The 21,190-nt window shown below is 69.8% G+C and overlaps 2 protein-coding genes across 2 annotated transcripts; one reads left to right on the top strand and one right to left on the bottom strand.

Annotated features, from left to right (window-relative positions):
• Positions 1 to 2,067: 2,067 nt before the first annotated feature.
• AMER3 (APC membrane recruitment protein 3) lies at positions 2,068 to 4,816 on the bottom strand. Its single transcript, XM_028526342.2, has one exon. The coding sequence runs from the start codon at positions 4,792 to 4,794 to the stop codon at positions 2,632 to 2,634; it is 2,163 nt and encodes a 720-aa protein (XP_028382143.1). The 5' UTR covers positions 4,795 to 4,816; the 3' UTR covers positions 2,068 to 2,631.
• A 9,205-nt stretch (positions 4,817 to 14,021) lies between these two features.
• Positions 14,022 to 20,953, top strand: LOC114508463 (serine protease 40). The gene is made up of 4 exons (XM_028526343.2): positions 14,022 to 14,548; positions 16,212 to 16,486; positions 18,044 to 18,210; positions 20,516 to 20,953. The coding sequence occupies exons 2-4, from the start codon at positions 16,429 to 16,431 to the stop codon at positions 20,837 to 20,839; spliced, it is 549 nt and encodes a 182-aa protein (XP_028382144.2). The 5' UTR covers positions 14,022 to 14,548; positions 16,212 to 16,428; the 3' UTR covers positions 20,840 to 20,953.
• The last annotated feature ends 237 nt before the right edge of the window (positions 20,954 to 21,190 follow it).

Below are 21,190 nucleotides of genomic sequence, written 5' to 3'. Positions count from 1 at the left end.
CGCCCCACAGCCCTGCTGCAGGGCCCGGGCCCCCCACTGTTAGCCCCCCCCAGCTGGACGCCTGCTGCCTGGTCCCTGCCAGCACCCTCCGTCCCCCGTTGTGTTGGTGAAAGGTTGGGAGGCGCGGCCCCCAGCTGACCCCTGTGTGACACCGGTGAGTCACCCCAGCTCTGAGGGACAGCTGGACCTGGTCCGTGGGATGGGCTTTACATGGCACAAACCTCCTGTGACCTCTAGGGCCACGTGGGAGCGAGAGGGTCAGAAATGACCGGCGCTGTGGAGACGCCCGGCCAGGCCTCTTCCCCCACAGGGCCAGGCTGGGCCGCCCGGGCAGGGGAGGGCAGCCTGTGAGGGGGTGTGGAGGGAGAGATGGACAGAGGTGGACGGGGCAGCCGGGGCGCAGGGGGCGCAGGGGGCAGCCACATCCTCCGCCCCGTCCTCCCAGCACCGTGCCTGGCCCCCCTCTGCCACGGCCCCCACCCCACCCCACCCTGGTGGCTGCAAACCAGGACCTCCCGTGCTGGGGTTGCCCAAGCGGCTTCCCGACCCGAGCGCCACGGGGCCAGCAGCTCCTCCCGGGTGGGCACAGCCCCACTGGGTGGGGGGGGTCACTGTAGAGCAAGGCCTGGGTCACCCCGGTCGCTGCCCTTCCCGGAGCTCTGGCCTGGCCGGGCTCCCCCTGACCCCTCAGGCTGGTGTCCCCCACCGCCCCCGGGGACACGCTCCCTGAGAACTTCCCTGAGGCGAGCCCTGGCCTCGGCGGCTCTCCGGACCCGGGGCTCACGGTCGAAAAGGAGACCACACACCGGCTTCCGCCATCTCCTTCCTTCCACAAGTGTTTACTGGGCACCGGCTTCCCTGGGCGCGGCACAGTGACAGGGCCTGCCCTCGGGGTCTGAGCTGCTTGCTGGAGGGGGCGGGGGACACAGGCTGGGCCCCCAGGGGGCTCAGGCGCCTGTGCAGCTGCAGGAGGGGGGAGGGGAGGCCCTGAGAGGGGCCCTCCCTGGGGGAGCTCAGGGAGAGCCCGGCAGGGCCTGGGGAGCCGGCGGCTGGGACCCACCTCCCCCACCCCACTCCCCAGGGCAAACGACACACGCCAGCATTCTGTCCTCAGTCTCTGGGTCTGGGCCACGAGGGCGACAAGTGCTTGCAGCCAGGAGGCTCCGTGACGATTCCCGGGTCACCGGTGGCGGGCCCGAGGGGAGGAGTGGAGTGTGGCTTCCCCGGAGGCCTGGCCCTGGCTGCCTTCGGTCGGGCTCCAGGCCGGGAGTCCGGGTAGGAGCGTGTTCGCCGACCAAGCGCTGCCTGCGCCCGGCACACAGCCGGCCGGCGAGGAGTTTTCACCGAGGGCTGCTCACCCGACAGCCAGGACAGGCACGCCTGGCGTCTGCCGCGTCGCCGTGTGGAGAGCCACCCGGCCCCCGGCCTGCGCCCCCTTCCGTGCTGGGCTGGCCGGCCCGGGTAGAAGTCCTGTCCCGGGCTGCCTGCAGCAACCCCCCTGCACGTCCCACTGCGGTGTGTCGGCAGAGTGGGGCCACACCTCACGGCCCGCAGGGGCCAGGACGGACGCCTGCCTCACGTTCTGAACGTTCCGTGGCTGTGCCTGTGCCGTGGCCGTGGGGGAGGGGACGAGAGAGACGTCTGTTCTTCCCCAACGCTCTGCGCCGCCGTGGCTCCCGTGACAGTGTGAGCTGGGAAGGCTGGCGAGGCGGCATTCTCGGGGCGATCTCTGGCAGACCCTGGGGCGGCCCCTGCTGGCCAGGGAGGCCGGCTGGGTCGCGAGGCTCTCGCTGGGAGGGAGCTGGCCCGGCTGCATGTTCCCACGGAGAGGCCCCTCCCCCGAGGGTCCCGGGACACGGCGGCTGCTGGGTCCGCGGCGGAGAGCAGGCTGGGCTGGGGCTGGCGGGCACTCCAGGCTCATGCACGGCGGGGGAGGGGTGGGGAGGGGAGCCTTGCCTGTCGCTCACTCCCAGTGACCCCTCCCCCGGGTCTCTGAGCCCACACTCTCCCCCGAGTTATCCTCACCCTCGGGAGGACTCACGGGCCCCTGCCCCTCCCGTCCACAGTGCCAGGTGCTTCCCTCCCGCCAGCTGCAAGCGCCCACGCCTCTCTGGCTCCTGGTGTGAGGAACCGCCGGGCACCGCGGCCCCTCTGGCCGCCTGGCTCTGGGCTCCTCCGAGCCTTGTGGGGAGAGGTGTGCGGGCACCATTGGAGAGAGCCGGCCCCTCCCCGGCTGGCCTTGGCCGCGAGCTGCCGGGCCTGATCCGGCTGAGCGCGTGGGCTCCGGCCCAGGTTCCTGCACAGCCACACGCCCGGCCCCGCCTGCCCGAGCCGTGCCCCCTCCCACGACCCCCAGCACAGTCGCCGCCACAGTGCAGACGAAAGGTGGAGATTTCGGTCTCAGGTTCTCCGGACTGCGGCCGCAAAGAGGCTGCTCCTGGTGGCTCCTGCAGGGCTGTGCTGCCGCTGGGGCTCCCCGCCGGCTGGCCGGGGCCCCCCACTTCAGGCTGGCTGCAGGGGAGGCCCCGGTGGGACAGGAAGCCACAGCCACTTCCACGGAGGCCGTGGGGCAGACTCTGTCCCCTGGCTGTTAGAGGTGAGGCCCGTGGCTCCTGCCCACGCCCAGCAGAGCTACAGGGGCTGCGGCCGCACAGAGGCCTGGGCCGAGGCAGGCTGCACCCGGGGCTGGTGTAGGTCCAGGACGAGGCCCGGGCACTTGGGGGCCTGTGGGCCGAGGGGTGGGCCTGTCGCGGAGGGCCGGCCCCGGGCGGCAGCCCCTCCAGGAGGGCTGTCGGGCCGGTCCTGCCGGGGAAGGGGCCTGTCCCCTGCCCGGGGCCCCCTGCATGGCCCGCCGCCGGTGTCCTGCCCGGGGGGCTGCACCGTGCGGGGCTCAGACCCAGACCCTGGGTGGATCTGCAGGGCGGCCACCTGGGCCGCACAGCCCGCCAGGGTGGGCTCTGCCTCCGGGGGGCTCCCCCTGAGCCCTGGCCTGCGCCAGTCTCGGGGGCACCCTGCGTGCCCGGGCGGCGCCTGAGACTGGGGCCAGGCAAGAGGGGTGATGACCTTGTCTCTGCCGGGAGCCTCTGTCGCCGCAGCCCCCGCAGCCCCCGCAGCCCCCGAGGGGGAGAACGAACCTTCCTGGCGGCCTCGGGCGCCGGCCTCGCCCCTCACGGCCGGGTCCCTGGGCCGGCCGCTGGGCCCCTGTGCTGCCGCCACTGCCACTGCCGACGCCTCGCTCTCCCCAGCGAGCAGGCCTGCGGCGACCCCGCCCTCCAGCTGCCCGGGACCCGGGCCTCTCCTCTCGGGGCCGCGGCGCAGCCAGTTGATGACACCCATGGTGACGGCGAGCTCGGTGTCGCAGAGCTTCAGCAGGCACTCCTTGCCCTTCCAGGAGCTCTGCCAGAAGCCCTGGCCCAGCAGGTCGGGGCCCGGGCCCGGCGCCAGGTTCTCGTCCGCCCCCACGTGGAAGCTGCACATGGACAGGGGCGCCCCCGGGGCCGGCCCCGACAGGCTCTCGGACATGCACAGGTCGCCGTCGTCCAGGCCGGGACCCGCGGGGCCCTCGCCGGGGTCGCAGAAGAGCTCGTAGAGGGCGTCGCCGCTGTAGCTCTCCCGGGGGAAGGAGGCGGAGGGGGTGCCGGGGCTCGGGGCCCCCGGCCGGTCCTCCAGGCTCGGGGAGAAGGCGTCGTAGTAGCCCTCGTCGCTCGTGGACACCGACTCCGGCTGCTCGCTCTTGGGGGTGCCCGTGTCGGTGGGGCTGGCCTTGGAGCCGCCGAGGGGGTCCCTGCAGGGCCACAGAGGGAGCGGGGCGGGGCCGGCCCCCGGAGCGCCCTCGGGCCGCAGGCCCAGCAGGGCGCGCCGCTGCTGCCACACGCAGTGGTTCACGCTGTCCCAGAACCGCGCCAGGTCCGACGCCTCGTCCCGGGCCGGCGACGGCAGCTGGTCCTGGGCGGGGCCCCTGGCCGCCTTGCCGTCGGAGGCCGGCGGTGGGCGGGCCGCGCCGGGCAGGCCGGCGTCCAGGATGAGCGGCGGCAGCGAGCTCTCGTCGGCGAAGATCTCGCCGCAGCCGGTGAGGGAGTCGAAGCTCTTGAGCGAGGCCGCGTCCTCGCCCAGGGCCCTGCAGAGCTCGCAGGGGGCCTCGGGCGGGACCTCGCCGTCCGACAGGTCCTGGCTCGCGCCCTCCGGCCCCGGGCCCTCGCCCCAGGCAGGCAGGGCCGGGCCCCGCCGCCCTCGGGCCTCCGGCGGGCTCCCGGGGGAGGGCGGGCCCTTCCCCGCGCCGGCCGGCGGGGCCAGGCTCTCCGTCTTGCTCCTGCGGAGGTGGAACAGGTTCCGGAAGCACTTCTTGGGCCTCTTCAGGGAGATCCTCTTCCTGGGGAGGCTCTTGGCCACGGCCGGCACGAAGGGCGCCTGCGGCACGGAGTGGCGGTAGTCAATCATGCGCTGGCTGCCCGAGGGCCCCGGGAAGCTGGCGCTGCCCACCAGGTGCCCCGCCACTGAGGCTGCCCTGCCAGCACCCGGTGCGCTGTCCTGGGTCTTGCTCTTCCACACCAGCTTGAAGGGGGCGCCCCCCTCGGGGTCGGGCTGTGCCCCCTTGCTGGAGCCTTGGGGGCACCCGTGGGTGCTGGGACCGGCTTGGGGGCCCCTCTCGCCAGGGGCCTGCTGCCGCCCGCCAGGTGAGACCGAGCAGGCCCCCGAGTTTTCCGGGGCAGGTGCCGGGGCCGCGGGGCCCGGGGGCTTCTCGTGGGCGACGTGCGGGCTGGACTTGATGAAGGTCTTCCCTCTCCTCAGCTCCATGCTGCCGGCGAGGTGGCTGCTGGGGGGGAAGCAGAAGGCACTTAGTGTCCCCCTCGTGGGGCTGAGCCCTCCCCAGGGTGGGGGAGGGGTGGCAGCAGCCCACCCGCTCACGTTCCAGCCTTCCCAGGCCCCTGACGCCTGGAGAGGCTCAGCCACAGACTGCAGGCAGCAGCCAGGCCCACAGGAGGGCCTCGGGGTCTGGGGGTCTTGAGTCTGGGGTCCCTGGGTGCACCCCAGCACCCTCCCAGAGTGCGGCCAGCCCAGTCAGACCCCCGTTCCCAGGCCCAGGGGCTGAGCAGGTGGCACCCCCTGCATATGGGGATGCCCACGGCCCTTGTAGGCGGGTGCAGCAGGGACTTCCACACACGAGTTGCCTCCTTCACCTAAGAGACAAGCCCCAGGTCTCCGCTCCGGCTGGGGAGGCACGGAGACCGCCCTCCAGGTCGGCCCCACCTGCTGGGGGGGGGGGGGCAGGGACACAGGGCTGGGACAGACGCCACCAGGCGACACGCAGCGGAGCGCCTGATGGTGCGTGCAGAGCCGGCCCCCCGAGTGAGCCGGAGCAGCGTGGCCGGAGGCCAAGGCCAGGAGGCGAGCTCCAGGCCAGGACCTGGCAGATGGAGGAGACGCGGGACGTCGTGGGCCGGAAGAGGCGCCAGGTGTCACCTCCTGTGCTGGCCTGACCGGAGATGCTGACACTGGGACACAGACTGCCGCCCGCCGTGGGAGGGCTCCCGCGCCCAGTCTGGGTTCGGGGTGGGGGAGGGGGCCACCGGGCTCGCAGAGGTCGGTCCCCGTCCGGGGTGCGGGGCTGGGGGGGTGGTGAGAGAGCGGACAGGGGAGCGTGGCCCGGGCCGAGGAGGGCGGCCCCACCCTGAGGTCAGGGCAGCCCCGTGGGGGTCGCCGAGGGGGCGGGTGGGAGCCGCGGCGAGGGCGGGGGTGTCTGAGACCGCCCCCTGACGTCTGCGTAGAGGGCGGGAGGAAGTGGGGGAGGGGCTCCGGGCCGGAGGGGGGGCGGGAAGGAGGCAGCGAGTGGGCTGTGCGTGTGTGCGCAGGTATGTTTATGAAGGTATGCACACGCATGTTTACATACACACGCGTGTTTTTACAAGGCCTGGTTGGAGGCCGCGGCTCTGAGCGTGGGAAAGGGCTGTCCAGCCGGAGGGTCTCTGGGAGGAGGAGACGCCGGGCCTCGGCACCGTGGGGCAGAGGGACGAGCAGCAAGTGGGGGGGCGGTCACCGCAGGGCTGGGGAGACGCGGGCAGAGGCGGGGAGGGTGGGAGGCGGGCCGGCGGGCAGACGAGGAGGGGCCTGTGCCCAGAGCCGGTCTGGGGGACGGGAGCACAGTCCCGTATTAAACACGCCGCCTTTGGGGCGAGCTTGGAGGCCCAGGCGGCCGCACCCAAAGAGGGCAGCCGCCCCACGCGGCGCGCTCACACGCTCAGGCCGGCCGGTCCCCTCCCTCCTGGGCCGCGGTGGCCTACGGGGGGGGGCCCTCTGTCCGTGGGGGGCACGAGGGGAGAGCGCTGGGGGCTGGAGTCTGACGCGGCACAGGTTGTGCCTGAGCCCCCCAGGCTCTGCGGCCTGCACCCCTCGCACACCCACCGCCCACGGTTCAAACGCCCATCCACGGTGAATGCACTAATCCAGTAATAGCCGTGCCTTCGTGGGGGGTTTGGAAAGCGAGCAGAAAGGAAGACGAAAAGCAAGCGAGTAGCTGACGCAGGCGTGGGCACCGGCACTGGGGCCGGCGTCCTTCCTGCGGCGGGAATTTCGGAGACAGTCACTGCACGGGCTCCGCTGAACGTGCTCTTCTCTGTTTTTATCGAAAAATGTTTTTATCGCTATACTCTCGGAAGTGACTTCCGCCAGGCGCGATACAGATGACCTCACCGTGTGCAGAATTCCGCAGGCACAAGGACGAAGATGGTTCACTTGCTGTTGACCTCGATAAATAAAATGCCCGGTCTCTTAACGACTGGAACGGCTAACCGAGTTGAAACCGTGAACGGTGGGAGGTTCCAGGGCACCTGAACTCAGAAAGTGACGGCTCACCATAGCTGTACGTGGCCAAGCCTGTGTCCTGAGCTAATGCAACACCTCGCCAGTTGGGATAGTGAGCGCTAAGGTCCAGAGCAGTGAACCGGAGACCTGCAGAGTTCTGGAGCAACCGAATGAACTCTGGGGTGTATTCCGCCCCCCGGGTTTCCACATCATATCTCTATACTACTTTCTCTGAGCCTGACTCTTTGGAAACATAGGGTCCGTGTGGGACAAGGGCAGGGACTCCCTGCGGGTCAGAGGGTCTTAATGGCAACGGGCTGACCGCCCCCTTCCACGACAGCTTCAGGGTCCGAGTGGATTGGTCGGGACAGCCAGAGGCTGCCGCTGCCTCTGAGGGCAGAGGCCGAAGGTGTCCAGGCCCTCGGTGGCCACCACGCACCTTCCACTTCGGGACCCCACAGCGACAGGCCCCCTCAGTGGGGCCCAGCAGGAAGCTGTGAGGGACCAGGCAGACCCGTCGCCCCCGCCCCACCCACCCCTCGTGGGGACCCCTCAGCTGTAACCCTCCCTGGCCCCGGCCCCTCACTCTGCTGCTCGCCTGGCCCTCTGGCTCCTCAGGGAGACCGAGGAACTCTCGGGGGCTCCTGACTCCCGCCCCCACGGTGGTCCACAGCCACTACTTCTTCAGGTGCAGGGGTGACTTGTGCAGACATCCTACCCACACAGGTACGCCTGCGCTTCCCGATCGGGAAGCTGGGTCTGGGACCGCTCATCCTACAGCTCACCCAGGCGGCCCGGGCAGCAGGCCGGTGGGCTGGGGCTGGGTGGTGGGTGCCGCACCCACGCCTGGCCTGAGGCGGCAGCGAGGGCCCTGGCCTTGGTCCTGCCTGCCCTGGGGAGCCAGACGGGAAAGGTGAGTGACGTGAGCCCAGTGCCTGTCCTACCGGATCACCCCGGCTGCGGGCGTGACCGGAGGGGAGGCGGGAGCTCAGGGTAGCAGCCACAGCAGCGTCCGACGGGGAAGAGTGGTGGCCGGGGCATTGCTCCCCACCCCGGGCACAAACCCTCCTTCCCAGCCCCTTACACAGGTTCACTGCGAACCGGGCAGGTCACACCACTGGAGCGGCTGCTGCTCCGCCTGGTGACGGACTGCACAGCCTAGGTGACCCTTTTCCCCTCGGCGGGGTAGCTCTGTGCTCCTTCCCCGTGTAGCGTGACAGTGACTGGGTGTTCCACGGAGCACAGGAAAAAGCCCGAGATGCAGGTATGCCACAGAAACGGTGTCAAGATGGGAAGATTTTGACCCCTGGGTTGGGCGAGTGTCACGCCGTCCCCGGCCCCGCCCCCGCCATGCAGGACAGCCGGTGGCGGTGAAGTGCAGTGGGGTGGGCGGTGGTAGGCAGGCAGAGGTCGCTCAGGGCAGACCCGCCCAGGGATGTGGGGGGGGGGGGCTGGGGTGTCGGGGTGGCAAGCTAGGCAGGGGCACGAGGTTATTTCTGTCGCAGACTGCCCAAAGCCTCTGACGGATGACGTGGAGGCCACTGGGGGAGGGACAGCCCTCGTGTTCCAGGTGGGTGTGGGGGAGGGAACAAAGCAGGGCCGGGATTGGCAGTGGGCATCCGCAGGTCACCCCACCCCCGCGCTGGGGAGACAAAGGGTCTTTGCGGCCTGAGGCTCTGGCCCAGCTCCCCTGGGGGAGCCTTGGGTGGTCCTGGCTGCCCCATCGGGAGGATGGAAGCCACGTCTCCACTCTTACCCGTTCTTTCCCGGCTCCCGCACCCGCGACCGCGGGCCGAGTTTCTTCCCCTTCCCAGCCCAGACCCGCAAGGGTCATGGCCCCAGACCCCGGACCGCAGCCATCCGGGCAAGGCACCATGCGGTGGAGAGAGTACGGACCTTGGTCCCTCCCCGCGTGCCTCCCGTGACGCGAAAGGACGCGCAAAAATTCCCAAATCACCCTCCACCCCCTCCCCCCGGCCGACATCCTCGGGGCCTTGGCGACTTACCGCGGGGGCAGGGAGTGTCGCAGGACGCGGCCTCAGCCGGTCCTGGAACCGCGCGGACACCGAGCCGCGCGCTCAGCACCACGGCCAGCTCCCAGCGCCGCGCGCCCCCGCCGGGGCGCGGGTGGGGGACCGAGGGCCCGCGTCCGCGCGCCGCCGCGAGTCCGGCCGCTGGCGCACTGGGGAGGGCTCCCCGCGGGCGGGCGACGGGGCGGGGCGGGGCGGGCGCCGGCCGCGAGCGCACCGGTAGGAGAGGTGACGCTCCCGGGGCCGGCGCGGAGGCTGCTCCGGGGGCCGCAGCGCGGATGCGCCGCCGCCGCGCTGGCCCCACAGGATCTCGCTTTGTTCGTGTTTCTCTGCGTCTCTGTCTCCGCGTGTCTCTGCCTCCCGCAGGGATGTGGCGCCGCGTCCCTCAGCCCAGCCGCCCGCGCCCGGCAGGGACCGCGGCCCGGAGGTCTCCCGTCGCCCCGCCCTCATCCGCGCGCCGCGGTCCCAGCGCCTCGCAGCGCGTAGGCGCCGGTGTCCGAGTCCCGCAGCCCCGAGCCCGGGCAGCGTGAACCCCAACCCTCGGAAGGGCGCAGTCACAGGGGGCCTCGTCTCGAGTCCTACCCGGGATTCGGAGACGGGGAGCAGGCCACCCTCGGGATGCAGGGCGGTGTTCCAGAACCTTCTTTACGAAGTGCCTCTCTTGGACCCGGTGACAGCATTAATGGGGACGAGGGAGGTGCTTCCCCTACAGGTGCTCCCCGCGTGGGGTCTGCGGGCTCCGTGGCCTGCCGCAGTCTTGGGGGAGGAGCAGAGCCTGTCCCCCCCCCCCCCCGGAGCTGAGGACGGAGGGTCCGCGCGCTGGGGGGCGGCCATCGAGCAGGGACTCGGTGACTGCCGATGGCTCGGGAGCAACGCCCGCCCGAGCAGGGAGGCGAGGGGCGGGGGAGGGGGGGGGAGCAGCGGGAGCGCAGGGCCGGTGCCAGTGCCGCGGCGACCCCAGGGAGCGCGGTAAGTGGGGCGGGGAGGGGCCGGTCCCACGCTGCAGAGACGAGGAGGGAGGGGTCCCCCGGCCCGGGCTTGGGCCGAGGGAGGCCCAACGCAGGTACCGGCTCTGGGGAAGGACAAAGGCCACGCCTTTCCTCGAGCCCTCGGGCCTCCTCCCCGTGCCCCTCTCACAACAATTAATTAGTGAACAATTTAATATATTTTTTAAAACCTGGAGAAACAAGGCGTCCACCTTGGTTCGAACTGGCTTTGCCGTCACCCATGCGCCGTGTCTGTAATCAGCCGGCCTGAGGCTGCAGGGCCGCAGGCCCCGCCTCCAGCGAGCACCGCCCCGCCTTTGCGCGAGCCCCCTTCCCGCGTTTCTCGCAGTTGAGCTCTGTTTGCCCCCCATTCAGGCCGCCTGTCTGTATGTGCTTCTGCGGATCAGGTGGACCTACTAAATTCCTAGCCTTGGCAGGGGGCAGTGTGTAGTAGGTGTCGGGGGTGGGGGGGCCGTGGCTCAGGCTCCCTGACCCCCCGAGTTGGGTGCTCCCGCAACGCCCCTCTGTGCCTGAGCTGAGCCCTCCCGTTGTCACTGAGTCCTGATCGCTGTTGGCCCAAACGCACATGAGGATCAACCCCCAGCACAGCGTCCAGCGCTGCCAGCGGGTGCTGACCACCCAGAGGGGCCCACCCAGCAGCGTCTGGTGCCTGTGGGGAGCCCCTGGCGAAGTGCATGGGGTCCTGCTCCGACGGGGCCGAGGCCCCCCGCAGTCACGCTGGGACTGACCCCTTTTGGGAGGGACTCCGGGGCCAAGTGGTGCCGGACGCTGCCCAGGGCGGGCCCTGGGCCACCGGTTTGGAGACACAGTGGGCTCCGCAGCGTGTGGCTGCCTCTCCCGCCACACGAGTGCGTGGAGTGGCTGCCGTGCACACCACAGCTGGCTCCCACCCGCACCGAGCCTGGGGACCCACTCACCCAGGGACTGGCCTCCGCCCGCCTCCGCCCGCCTCTGCCTGGGGCTGCCCCTTAGGCCCCTCAGTTAATGGAGGAGCCTGTGGCGGTGGGTGGGTTTCCGGAGGGAGGCCTCGGTGAGTCAGCCTCAGGCAGAACTTCGGGTGTACGGCGGGTGCGGGGCCTGAGGCCACTCGGCAGAAGTCTCAGGGAACACCGAGGCCAGCGGCCACCCGCCCGAGATCTGAGGACCTCCGTGGTACGGCGAGGCCACAGCGAGGCCAGCAGAGGTCACCAGGCCCAAACGGACCAAGGTCTGGCCGTGTGAAGGGAGGGCCGGCGAGAGAGACATGCCCCCCCCCCCCCCGGGGCCACACGGCCGGCCGGGGTCTCCTTGCCCAACAGCTACTGCAAGTGGCCCCCCCTCCGCCGCGCCCCGGGTGAGCGGCTGTGCACGGGAGTTTCTGTGCTGGCCTCTCCGGGGCTCCTTGCTGAAGCCTGTCTCTCCCCGCAGACGGAGTCCCCGCTGGTTTTCACACCGGGTGTGCTGTGGGCGCCTCTTCCCGGCCGGCCCCACAGCTCTGGGCTGGGAAGCTCTGGGTGGGGTTGAAGCCCCGAGCTCGCTCCTGGGGGGGGGGGGGGCCTTGCGGCCGAGCTCAGGCGCGCTGCGGGAGCCGGCCTGGCCCTTTTCCTGTCTCTGCCCTTCCTGCCACGTGGCTGCTTCTGAGAATCTTGGGGTACGGGACGTCTGTTCAGCCACCTTTCGGGTGATGGTTGGGGCTGATGGTTCTACATTTTAGCTGGGATTCCAGCTCGGTCCTGGGGGGTGGGGGGGGCTGAGTGCAGCTTCGGCCTGCTCCCCCGCCCTCTTGCCCTTCCCCGGGGGGCAGAGGGTGTCAGCCCCAGGCCCTGAGACCAAACCCCGTCTGCCCGGAAAGACATCAACACTGATCGTCAGCCCGTGGGGCCAAGGTGTCACAGCCGCCCCGACAGGAAGGTGTGTTCAAACCCAAAGGTGAGGCAGGCAGCACCACGGAACAGAGCGGAATCCGGCGTGAGGTCAGGTAAGGGGAGAGTGGGCCGTGGTGGAGACACGGCCCAGCAGTTCCGCTCCCACTGTCCTTCACGACCGGACCCCGTCGCAGGCCTTTTCAGGCCATCGCTCGGGTGTCAGTGACGGACAAGACTCGGGGACACGGAGGCAGCAGAGTGGGGGCCGCCCTCCCGGGGTCGGTCCTATCATGGGTGACGGCTCGCACCCGGTCCTCTCACCAGCACGACACTCGGCCGAGTCGCCGCCCTGTTCTGGCCGTGGCCCGCCCACCGGAGCGTGTGTGGCAGCTCTGCAAGAAGCACAGACCGTGGACGGTAGGCAGGCTTGCTCAGGACAGGGAGGTCGGTCCAGGGTCGCAGCGTCGACCTTGGAATGAAGCCCGGGACACCGAGACAGAGTGGGTTTTGTCCACACACCCGTCTACACGCGTCGGAACCAGCGACTCCTTCGACTTTCCGTCCCCCTTTGTTATTACTGTGGTTAGTTTTCATCCCCACCCAAGGGTGTGTTTGTTGCTTTTAAAGAGAAAGGAAGGAAGAGAGAGAGAAAGAGAGAGGCATCAATGTGAGAGAAAAACATAGATTGGTTGCCTCTCGTACACACAGCCTTTTGGAGTAGGAGACAGCGCTACAACCAACTGAGCCACCCGGCCAGGGCCGCCACCCCCCGGTGTTTAAACAGAAATGTCTGGGACTGTGAGCCCTGCCCGTCCTACCTCTGGGCGCTGGGAGCGCTGGGCTCCACCGGACCGCAGATGCGAAAGACCCGCGCTTCACAGCGTCACCTAACGGGTTACCATGGGAACCTCCCCCTCACCTGAGGAAGAGGCCTTGGACATCCAGGAGACACGAGAAAGACATTGAAATTTAAGTGAGGGTGTTGGTTCACAGAGCAGCCCCCGTATGCATGCGGAGGGCAAGAAGAGATGCAAGAAGGAGGCAGACCACTGGGGTTGGCAGCTGGGGGGGCTGCATAAACAAGGGGACTTCCTTGGCGACCAGAAGGCCGGGGCCACCCACCAGGAGTCTCTACACAGGCCCCTTCTCCGTCTGGGCTGCCCCCTCAGGGCAGCCACCGCTGCCGGCTCAGGGCCAGAGTGTGCCTCCCAACCAGGACAGGGGAGGGGCCAGGGCCCTGGACTGCAGGGGTCCAGCTCAGTGGTCAGCCGCGGGTCACGCCCTGCCCCTGACCTCCACTGGCAGAGGAGAATGTGGATTTTGCGTCAGTGGGAGGGGCCTCGGGAACCGCGGGACACAGTGAGGGATCCGTCTTCCGGAAGGGCGCCCGTTCTCCCAGGGCCGCGGGCCGCGCTTTCCCCCGCCGCGGCCCGCGGGTGACTGCCCGGCCGGCCGGGCACCAGCTGAGGTGGGGAGGGGGCGAGCTGCACGGGTGGGCGGAAGGAGGCCGCGTTCCCTTGGTGGGCCGGGCCTAATTGCAGGAGGGGCTCAGAGGAGTACCAGACCCTGAAAACAGACGACAGTCTTTGATGACATCATCTAAACAGCTGACCTCTGACCACCGGGGTCTATTCCTGGGCAGCGGCCCGGGCTCCCAAGTCTTCGCCAGACTGGGGTCCCTGCGTGCCTTCTGCCTCCCTCTCGGTCTGGGGGCTCCCAGAGTGGACCGCCTTCTTGGGCCTGCCTGGCACCCCCCGCCCCCGCAGCTGCCTGAGCGCGCGCGCGGGGCCGCCCCCTCCCACCCCGCCCCCGACGCCCAGCAGGCGGTTTCCCAGCCACCGGCCGCCGCGTGGGCGCCCCGCCATGGCGAGCGCTGGGGCGGGGGGCGCAGGCCCAGGCCGGCGGGCGACCCTCGCCCTGGCCCTGGCCGTGGCTCTGCTCTGGCTGTGGCCGCCGCTGCGCGCCCATCCCAGCAGGACCAACACCACCAACCGGGACCTCGAGGCCGGTGAGCTGGCAGCCAGCGCGTCCTGCCCTCGCCCCACCCTCGGCCGCGGCGGGGGGCACCTCTTCCGGCCGGGGTGGGCTCTGGGGTCCCCGGGCTTCTGGGGAACGTGGGCGGCAGGCCCGGAGGGCGGAAAGACCAGGTGCCACTGCTCCCGGGGGCCCTTCCCCAACGGACGTCAGCCTCTGCGGCCGGGGGCGGGGTCCCAGGTCCTGCCCGCCACACCCTCCCCGGTTCCTGAACGCGGGGCGTGGCTTCCGGAGCCGGACGGTCCAGCAAAGTGTGTGACCCCAGACCTTGGGCTGCCTAGAGCCCCGGGCTGAGGGGCTGCCACTTCTCCCCGGGGGCCTCGGTCTCCGGGACCCCAAACCGGGGCATTGGTCAGAGAAGCGGGTCGCGGAAGGGCCGGTGCAGCGGCGCTGCCCAGCCTGGACCTCGCTGCCCGCTGGTCTGTCCGTCCCCTCCCCCTCCCCCCCAGACCCACGGGCTGCGTCCTCACAGTCCTCACCGCCGCGGTCTCCAGTGACGCCAGGGGGCCTCTTGTCACCTAGGCCATGCCACTTCACCGGGGCCTTGGGTTCCTGCTGTGACCTGCGAGCACCGGACACGGTGGACCCAGGTCCTGCGGGCAGGGCACCCGGCAGCCGCCAGACCGCGGAGGCGTCTAACCAGGTGCCCGGTGGCTGGGACTGTCTCCACAGTGTGCGGGAGGCCTGTGGTGGACTGGAGGATCTTTGGTGGCAGCGGGGCGCCTGACCAGCAGTGGCCGTGGCAGGCCAGCCTGCAGTTCCACGGCAAGCACATCTGCGGCGCGGCCCTGATCGACAACTTCTGGGTGATCTCAGCGGCCCACTGCTTCCAACAGTGAGTCTCCCCCAACCCCCCCGGGGCCAGCGGCCCAGAGCGGGAAGGGGAGGCAGCACCGAAAGGCCAGAAAAGATGGGGGTACAGGGGGCCGAGGGCTTTCTTGCCCCTCTAGGCTTTGTTCTGGGGCCGGCGGCCCCCACCAGGCGTCTCTGGGTGCCCCTGCCTGGGGGGCGGTCCCCTCCACCTGGAACGGCGCCCCTGTCCGACCTCTGAGCCACTCCTCTGGGGGGGCCCCTTCCAGGCCCCTCTTCGCGCTGCGGTGTGGCTGTCTTGGCTCCAGGTGGGACACTTTCCAGCAGCTGAAATTGGCTCTAAATACGGTGATCCCTAAGCACGGGCGGGGGGGGGGGGGTGGCGGGAAGGGTCTAGTTCCAAAGTCATGGCTTCCAGGCCCCTCCTTACCGCCCCTGCACCTCAGGAATCCATGCCCGGTTCCCACTCGAGGTGGGCTGCGGCACCTGCATCTTGCCCGCAAGGTGCCTGTGGGCCTCGGTTTCCCCTTGTGCAAACGGCGGGGGGTGTCGTGCCCCTGGCCACGCGCCTGGCTCCGGCTTCAGGCCACAGTGAGGCTGGGGGTGGGGAGCTTGGGCCAGGGCCCTGCGTGGACAAGGGTGTTGCCCCCTTGTGGCCAGATTGTCCAAAGGCCACCTGAGGACAAGCGCTTCCCTGGGCGCCCCACACCTGCGTGTGCCGCTCTCTCCGGGCTGCGGGGCCTGTGCAGAGCCGGCGGCACCCAGCTCTCCCTCTCCCCTCCACCACCCCGCGCACCGGAAGGAGCCGGAGTGAGGAATGGGAGCAGAGCCCGCGGCTTCTGTGCTGGGAGGCGGGCAGGGGGGTGGCCTCCCTCTGTGCCCAGAGGGAGTGAGTGATGAGGACATCGCGGTTAACCGAGCGCTGGCGTCAGCTGGCTTGGAGACCCCGCTGGGGTTCTGTTCACTTACTCAGCACCCCTGGGTGCCAGGCCCCATGTGCAGCCCGCTGGGGGGTGGGGGTGGAAATAAATGCAAGACCCACCTTGAAGTTTCTGGTCCTACGAGCAGAGGGAGGCCCGGTCCGATGGCCGTGATGCAGGACGCAAGGGGGCAGAGCCCAGGCAGGTGCCGGGGTCTGCGGGCCTGCCGGCTGCTGGGCCTCGGAGAAGAAGGCCTGGGGCCTGGCCGTCCCGGGGGAGGCGGGCGGCCCCCGCAGGACACGGAGTTGGGAGGTTGCTCGTGTCCAGAACCGAGGGGCAGCTGCGAGCCCCCCTCCACGGCTCTGCCGAGACCCACCGAGTGCCTGTCCCCAGACCAAGACCAGCCCTCCGAGGGGCTGGCGGGTGTGGACTGGGAGGGGTGGGGACAGGGGCCTTTGGGAGTCACTCTGGACTCTGGGGCCTCCCCAGGGCTCAGGCCCCAGACGGGAATGGGCCGAGCGTCCTGAGGCTAGGGAGAAGGCACAGCTCTCTGCCCCTGTGATTCTGGGGCCTGGGGGCCAGGGTGGGGGAAGCCAGCAGAAACTTTGGAAGGACAAATGTCCCAAGGCCACGGACAGCGACCAGACAGACCCCCTGGAGAGAATATTAGGAAGGAAGGAGAGAGGAGGCTCTGGGTAGACAGCGGTGCAGGGGCCGGCGGGCGGGTCAGAGAGCCAGGTGACAGCACAGCCTGCCCGCCCCCCACAGGTCCTACGACGCCCGTGACTACCTGGTCCTGCTGGGGTACCACGAGCTGCACGGAGCCGCCCCGCATGGCCTGCAGGCGGCCGTGCACCGGCTCATCATCCACAAGGCCTTCAACAAGGACCACTTCTTGAGCAACGACCTGGCGCTGCTGCAGCTGCGGCGGCCCGTGGACTTCACGCCCCACATCCTGCCCATCTGCCTCCCGGAGCCCGACACCATGCTGCCCATTTACGCAACCTGCTGGGTCACCGGCTGGGGCAAGCTCACCGAGAATGGTGAGCGGGGCCGCCCGTGGGCAGAGGGGGCGGTGAGGCCGGGGGCGGGCGCCGTGACCCGCGTGGGGCCCATCCGGCCCTGCAGAGCGACCTTCTAAAATGTCAAGTGTCCTGCAGTCCGAGGTTCAGACAGCCTGGGTGTCTCTCCAGAGCCTTGGACTCTCCGTGGGCTGTTTCATTCCACACCAGCCAGGACTCCACCGGAGCCCCAGGTCCTCCTGGGGTCAGGCCCCTTCAGAGCTCCCACTCGGGGGTTTGGGGCTGCCCTCTGGCCCGAGAGCTGAAGTGGGGCGTTTATGGCTTAAGCACAATCACCTCGGTGACCCGCACTCCTCCTGACCCCGACTCGAGGGAAAGCCGCCTGTTGCGCCAGCCTGCCAAGCAAGCTTGTGTGTTTTCAGGTGGAGAGAGGAGGCGTGCTGGGCAGAGATTTTTTTTATGCCAGGGTTTCGTTTATGAAAATGTAACACGGAGCGAAAACTCAGAGTGTAACCGTCACGATCCGCAGGGCCCTGATGGGGCGTTTGGGGCGGGGCTTCCTGGGCTGGGCAGCCCAGTGCCCGCATCCTGCTCCTGTCCACCGGGTGTCCGTCACACCGACAGCCAGGGCGTCGGCTCCAACACGTCCAAAGGTGCCCCCTGGCATGGGCTCCGCTGACCCGCCGGCAGCTCTGGCCCGGGTGGCTCCTCCCGCTGGAGTTCCGGCCCCAGCTGGGCCACAAACGGGAGGCAGCCCGTCGATGTTTCTCTGTCTCCCTTCCTCTGCCTCTAAAAGCAGTGAAAAAAAATGTCCGCGGGTGAAGGTTTAAAAAAGAAGAAAAGAAACACTGGTGGACTCAGGGTGGGTCAGAGGGCGGGAGCCAGGGCAGGAAGGGAAGTGCGGGCTGGAGCCGTGAGCAGCTGCCAGGAGAGACTCGACCTGCAGCTTGCCCCCCGCCCCGCCCCTGCCTCCCTGACTGCCCTTGCAGGGCCTGGGCTACCCTCGACCTTGACCATGATGATGATGATGATGACGTGCCAGAGCCACCCACGGCTCCTGGCCCCGGAACCTTGTGCTGCCACCGAGGAGACAGGGCCAGACCCGTGGGAACCCACGCGGAGGCCAGCTGCACAGCAGATGCTCCCGGACGCCGGCCACCTGCTCCTGGCCATGCCACCCGGCCACACCTGGCACCTGGGAGCCGCGCCCTGCTGCACCCTGGCCGGGCCCAGGTGCCCAGCTTCCGCCCTCTGCGCCCCACGGGCAGCTGCGTGAACTGTTCCCGGAACCTGAGTGGTCTCCACGTGCGGGGAGACAGCCCCACCTGCTCGATCCCCCGGGGAAGGTGCCCCTGGGGGCACTCCCGCCCCCTCCCGGTCCTTCCCCCAGTGCCCTGCTCGCTGTGGCCCTCTCGCCTGCCTCCAACGTCTGTCCCTTGGTCTTTGCTCGGCCTCTGAGAGGCTCCCCCCAACCTCTGGGCCAGAACTGGCCGCCTCTCTTCCGCCGACAGGGTAGGGAGGGAGCTGGCCTCTCTCCCGGCCTCCACCCCACGTCTGACCCTCCCCCACCCCCCACAGACTTCCTGCCCCGCCCCTCGCAGCTGCAGGAGGGGCGGGTCAGCCTCCTGGACAGACGCGTCTGCAAGGTGTTCTTCCAGGCGTCGGACCCCCAAGGCCCGCAGTACACCATCGACGAGGGCGTGCTGTGTGCTGGGACCATGAGGGACAACAAGTCCATCTGCCGCGTGAGTGACTCGGCTCCGTGTCTGGGGTGGGGGCGGGGCTGCCTCTCCTCTCCGGCCGCACCTGCCCCCCCCCCCCCCCCCCCCCCCGTCTTCTCTGGACTCTTCCTCGGCCCACCCACCTGTCGCAAGGGTCAGAGCCCCAGGGCGGAAGCCCCCATACTTCTTAAAAAGCTTTGTTGAAGTGTAGCGTCCCGCGCGGGGGGGCACCTTTTACAGGCGCGCCATCTGGTGCGCGTGAGAAACTGAGACCCTCGTGGAACCAGCCCCAAAGGGCCCCTCTTCCACGCCCCCTACTGTCAGCACCTCCCCGCCCCCCGACGGCCTGGCCTGGCTTCTCACGCCCCGTGAGTGGGTGCCGGGGCCTCTCTGCGTGGAACCCCCCCGGACGCCCTCTCCTCGGGCCTCTTTCAGTTCGTGTCCTGCTGGTGGCCTCTGTCCACCTTGCGCGTGCTTTCCGTTGTTCCTCTTGTTGCTGAAGAGCACCCTACTGTGCGCACACGCAGCCGCGTGTGTATCCGTGCTGGTGTCGGTGGCCCTTGGGCAGTTTCCCCTGCAGACCCTCACAGACGGCATCGCCGGGACCGCCCGTCCCGTGGGTGCGTGAACTTCGCTGCACACTTCGGCTGGGCGCAACCTGGGCGTGGCGCTCTGGGGCCGGGCGGCAGGCACCGATTGGACGCCCACGGCGGTGGGGGCGGGGTTAAGGCCGCAGCGCTCCTCCTTCCCGGGGCCGCCGGGTCCACCTTAAACACCGCGCCTGACTCTTCATCTGCGCTCCTCCGGGGAGGAAGGAAGACGGGCCCTTCTCCGTACGTGCGTTGCCGGTTTTTTGTAGCGCGCGCCTTCGGGTCTTTTGCCAGCGTTTCTGTGGGGCTGTCTGTCTTTCCTGCGGACTGACCATGAGTGCGTTCGGGGTCCCTGCGTAATGGAGGTCTCCTCGCACTCTGTGTGGTCCTGCTGGTGTTGGCCCGAGAAGCCGAGGCCCAGAGGGGAAGTAGCTGGCCCCGGTGGGGTGCGGTGGGGTGGTGAGCCCCCCGTCAAACTGGGGCAGGCAGGCTCTCCTTCGGAGCGGTGGCCCCACCCACCCCACCCACCCCAGTCTCGGCTCCCTCCTGCACCTTCTTTCTCGCTCTTTCTCCCCCTCCCTGGTCGTCTCCCAGCAGCTCAGAAACACACCGTCATGCTCCCGCCCCCGCTCTCCTCCCCAAACCCCTGCCCGCTGTCCCAGCAGGGCCCGGGGCTGCGCACCCTGCTGCCTCCCGAGCCCGCACCTCTCTTCCCGGCCTCAGCCCGCCCTGTGAGGCCTCCGCGCCTCTGACTCCGGGGCTGCTGTCCAACCTCCCCCCCCTCCCCCCGAGCCTCACCGTCTCTGGCCCCTGTCGCCCTTTCTGCTGCGGCCACCTCTCCCAGCCCCAGAAGCCCCCTGCCATCCTTTCATTGTATTATTTTATTACGTTTTCTCCTCCTCACCCCAGGAGGCCGTGCTTACCGGTTTGAGAGAGAGGGGGAGGGAGAGAGAGAAACATCGACGGGTGGCCTCTCAAATGTGCCCTCACCGGGGACGGAACCCACAACCTTTCACTCTGTGGGGACGGCGCTCCAGCCCACGGGGCCGCCCGGCCAGGGGCATCCTACCTTCCTCTTAGGATCCACGTCAGGTCACGTCGCTTCCCCGCTGAGTGCCACTCGGTGTTCCCTTCCCACACACGCACCCACACACACGCACCCCTCGGCCTCCCCCACGCCAGGGCACCGTGCCGCCGTCCCAGCCTGCATCTTGCAGAGCCGGGCCTGCCCCCACCCCCCAGCGCGCGCACACACGCACACACACACACACACACACACAGGCGGGGCTCCCAGAAGCTCCCCGAGGGCCAGCAGAGCAGCTGGCCCCTCCGCCGCTCCCCACCCCCTCGGGCCCTTCTGTTCCCACCTGGGGGGGGCGCTCGCGTCTGCCGCCCGTCACCCCGCTGCGTCCCGCACACGCAGGGCACGCGGGCACGTTTCCGGAACAGGAGGCCGCGGGCCTCTATCCCCACGTGTCTGCCTTTGAGACGCCAGCGCCAGGCCCCGTGGGGGCAGGTCTGTGACTGCCGGCCGGCAGGGGTTCCCGGGGGGGCCCTCCCTTGTTTCTGGCCCCAGGAGGCCTGCCGTGGGGCCCGGTGTCCGGACTTCCCAGATCGCCAGGACCCCACCTCGGCACGAGGCCGCCTGACCCCACACTGGCGGAGGACGCGGGCAGTCTCGTCCCTCCCCGCGTCCCTCCCCGCCCTGGTGCCCACGAGACACCCCTCTCTCCGCCCAGGGAGACTCGGGGGGGCCCCTGAGCTGCCAGCTGAACGACACCTGGTTCCTGGCGGGGCTGTCCAGCTGGAGCCTGCCCTGCCGCTCGCCCGTGAGCCCCAGCGTCTTCACCCGGCTCGCCCACTTCTCCGACTGGGTCCTCGAGCGGCAGAAGGAGAACCCCCCGCCCCCGCGGTCTCCTCAGCACAAACCCGCGTCCTCCCACGGCCCCTCCTCCATGGGCGCCGTCCCGGGGTCCGGGGTCCACAGGGCCCGGCTGCTGTCACAGGCCCTCCCGCTGCTGCTGCCGCCACTGCTGCTGCCGCCCCCACTCAGGGTGCCGTGAGGGACCCCCGGCGCCCTCCGCCCTTCCCCGTGCGCCCCGCATGCTCCTGGAGTCTGTCCGTCTCCGGGCCGCATCTGAGCCCTCCCGTCCCCCCGAGGCCTGACCAGGTAAAAGTGATCCCACAAGCTCCCTGCTCCTGTGTCTGACTCGGCAGCGCCAGCCCGCCCCGCCCCACCCCACCCCCTGGGCTCAGGCTCCTCCCTGCAAGAAGGTCTCCCTCCTCCCTGGGCTGAAGGGGACAAGGACAAGGAGGGGATGGCCGGCCACCTGGAGCCGAGTCCCTGTGCCTGGGGAGTCTTCTAGAAGAGCCGGCAGACTCGGGGGCCAGGGCCTCCCCTGGGAAGGAGGTGG

This window comes from Phyllostomus discolor, chromosome 11 (assembly GCF_004126475.2).
Source record: "Phyllostomus discolor isolate MPI-MPIP mPhyDis1 chromosome 11, mPhyDis1.pri.v3, whole genome shotgun sequence".
In the NCBI taxonomy this organism is placed as follows: Eukaryota; Metazoa; Chordata; class Mammalia; order Chiroptera; family Phyllostomidae; genus Phyllostomus; species Phyllostomus discolor.
The sequence above is the reverse complement of the archived record's forward strand: the minus strand, read 5'-3'. Positions and strand labels throughout refer to the sequence as shown.

Bases quoted from the DNA above. Each gene is read 5' to 3' on its own strand.
- LOC114508463 (XM_028526343.2), top strand. From the start codon at position 16,429: ATGCTGCCCATTTACGCAACCTGCTGGGTCACCGGCTGGGGCAAGCTC. The intron at 16,487-18,043 runs GTGAGCGGGGCC...CACCCCCCACAG, and splicing joins GGGCAAGCTCACCGAGAATG to ACTTCCTGCCCCGCCCCTCG. The intron at 18,211-20,515 runs GTGAGTGACTCG...CTCTCCGCCCAG, and splicing joins ACAACAAGTCCATCTGCCGC to GGAGACTCGGGGGGGCCCCT.
- AMER3 (XM_028526342.2), bottom strand. From the start codon at position 4,794: ATGGAGCTGAGGAGAGGGAAGACCTTCATCAAGTCCAGCCCGCACGTC.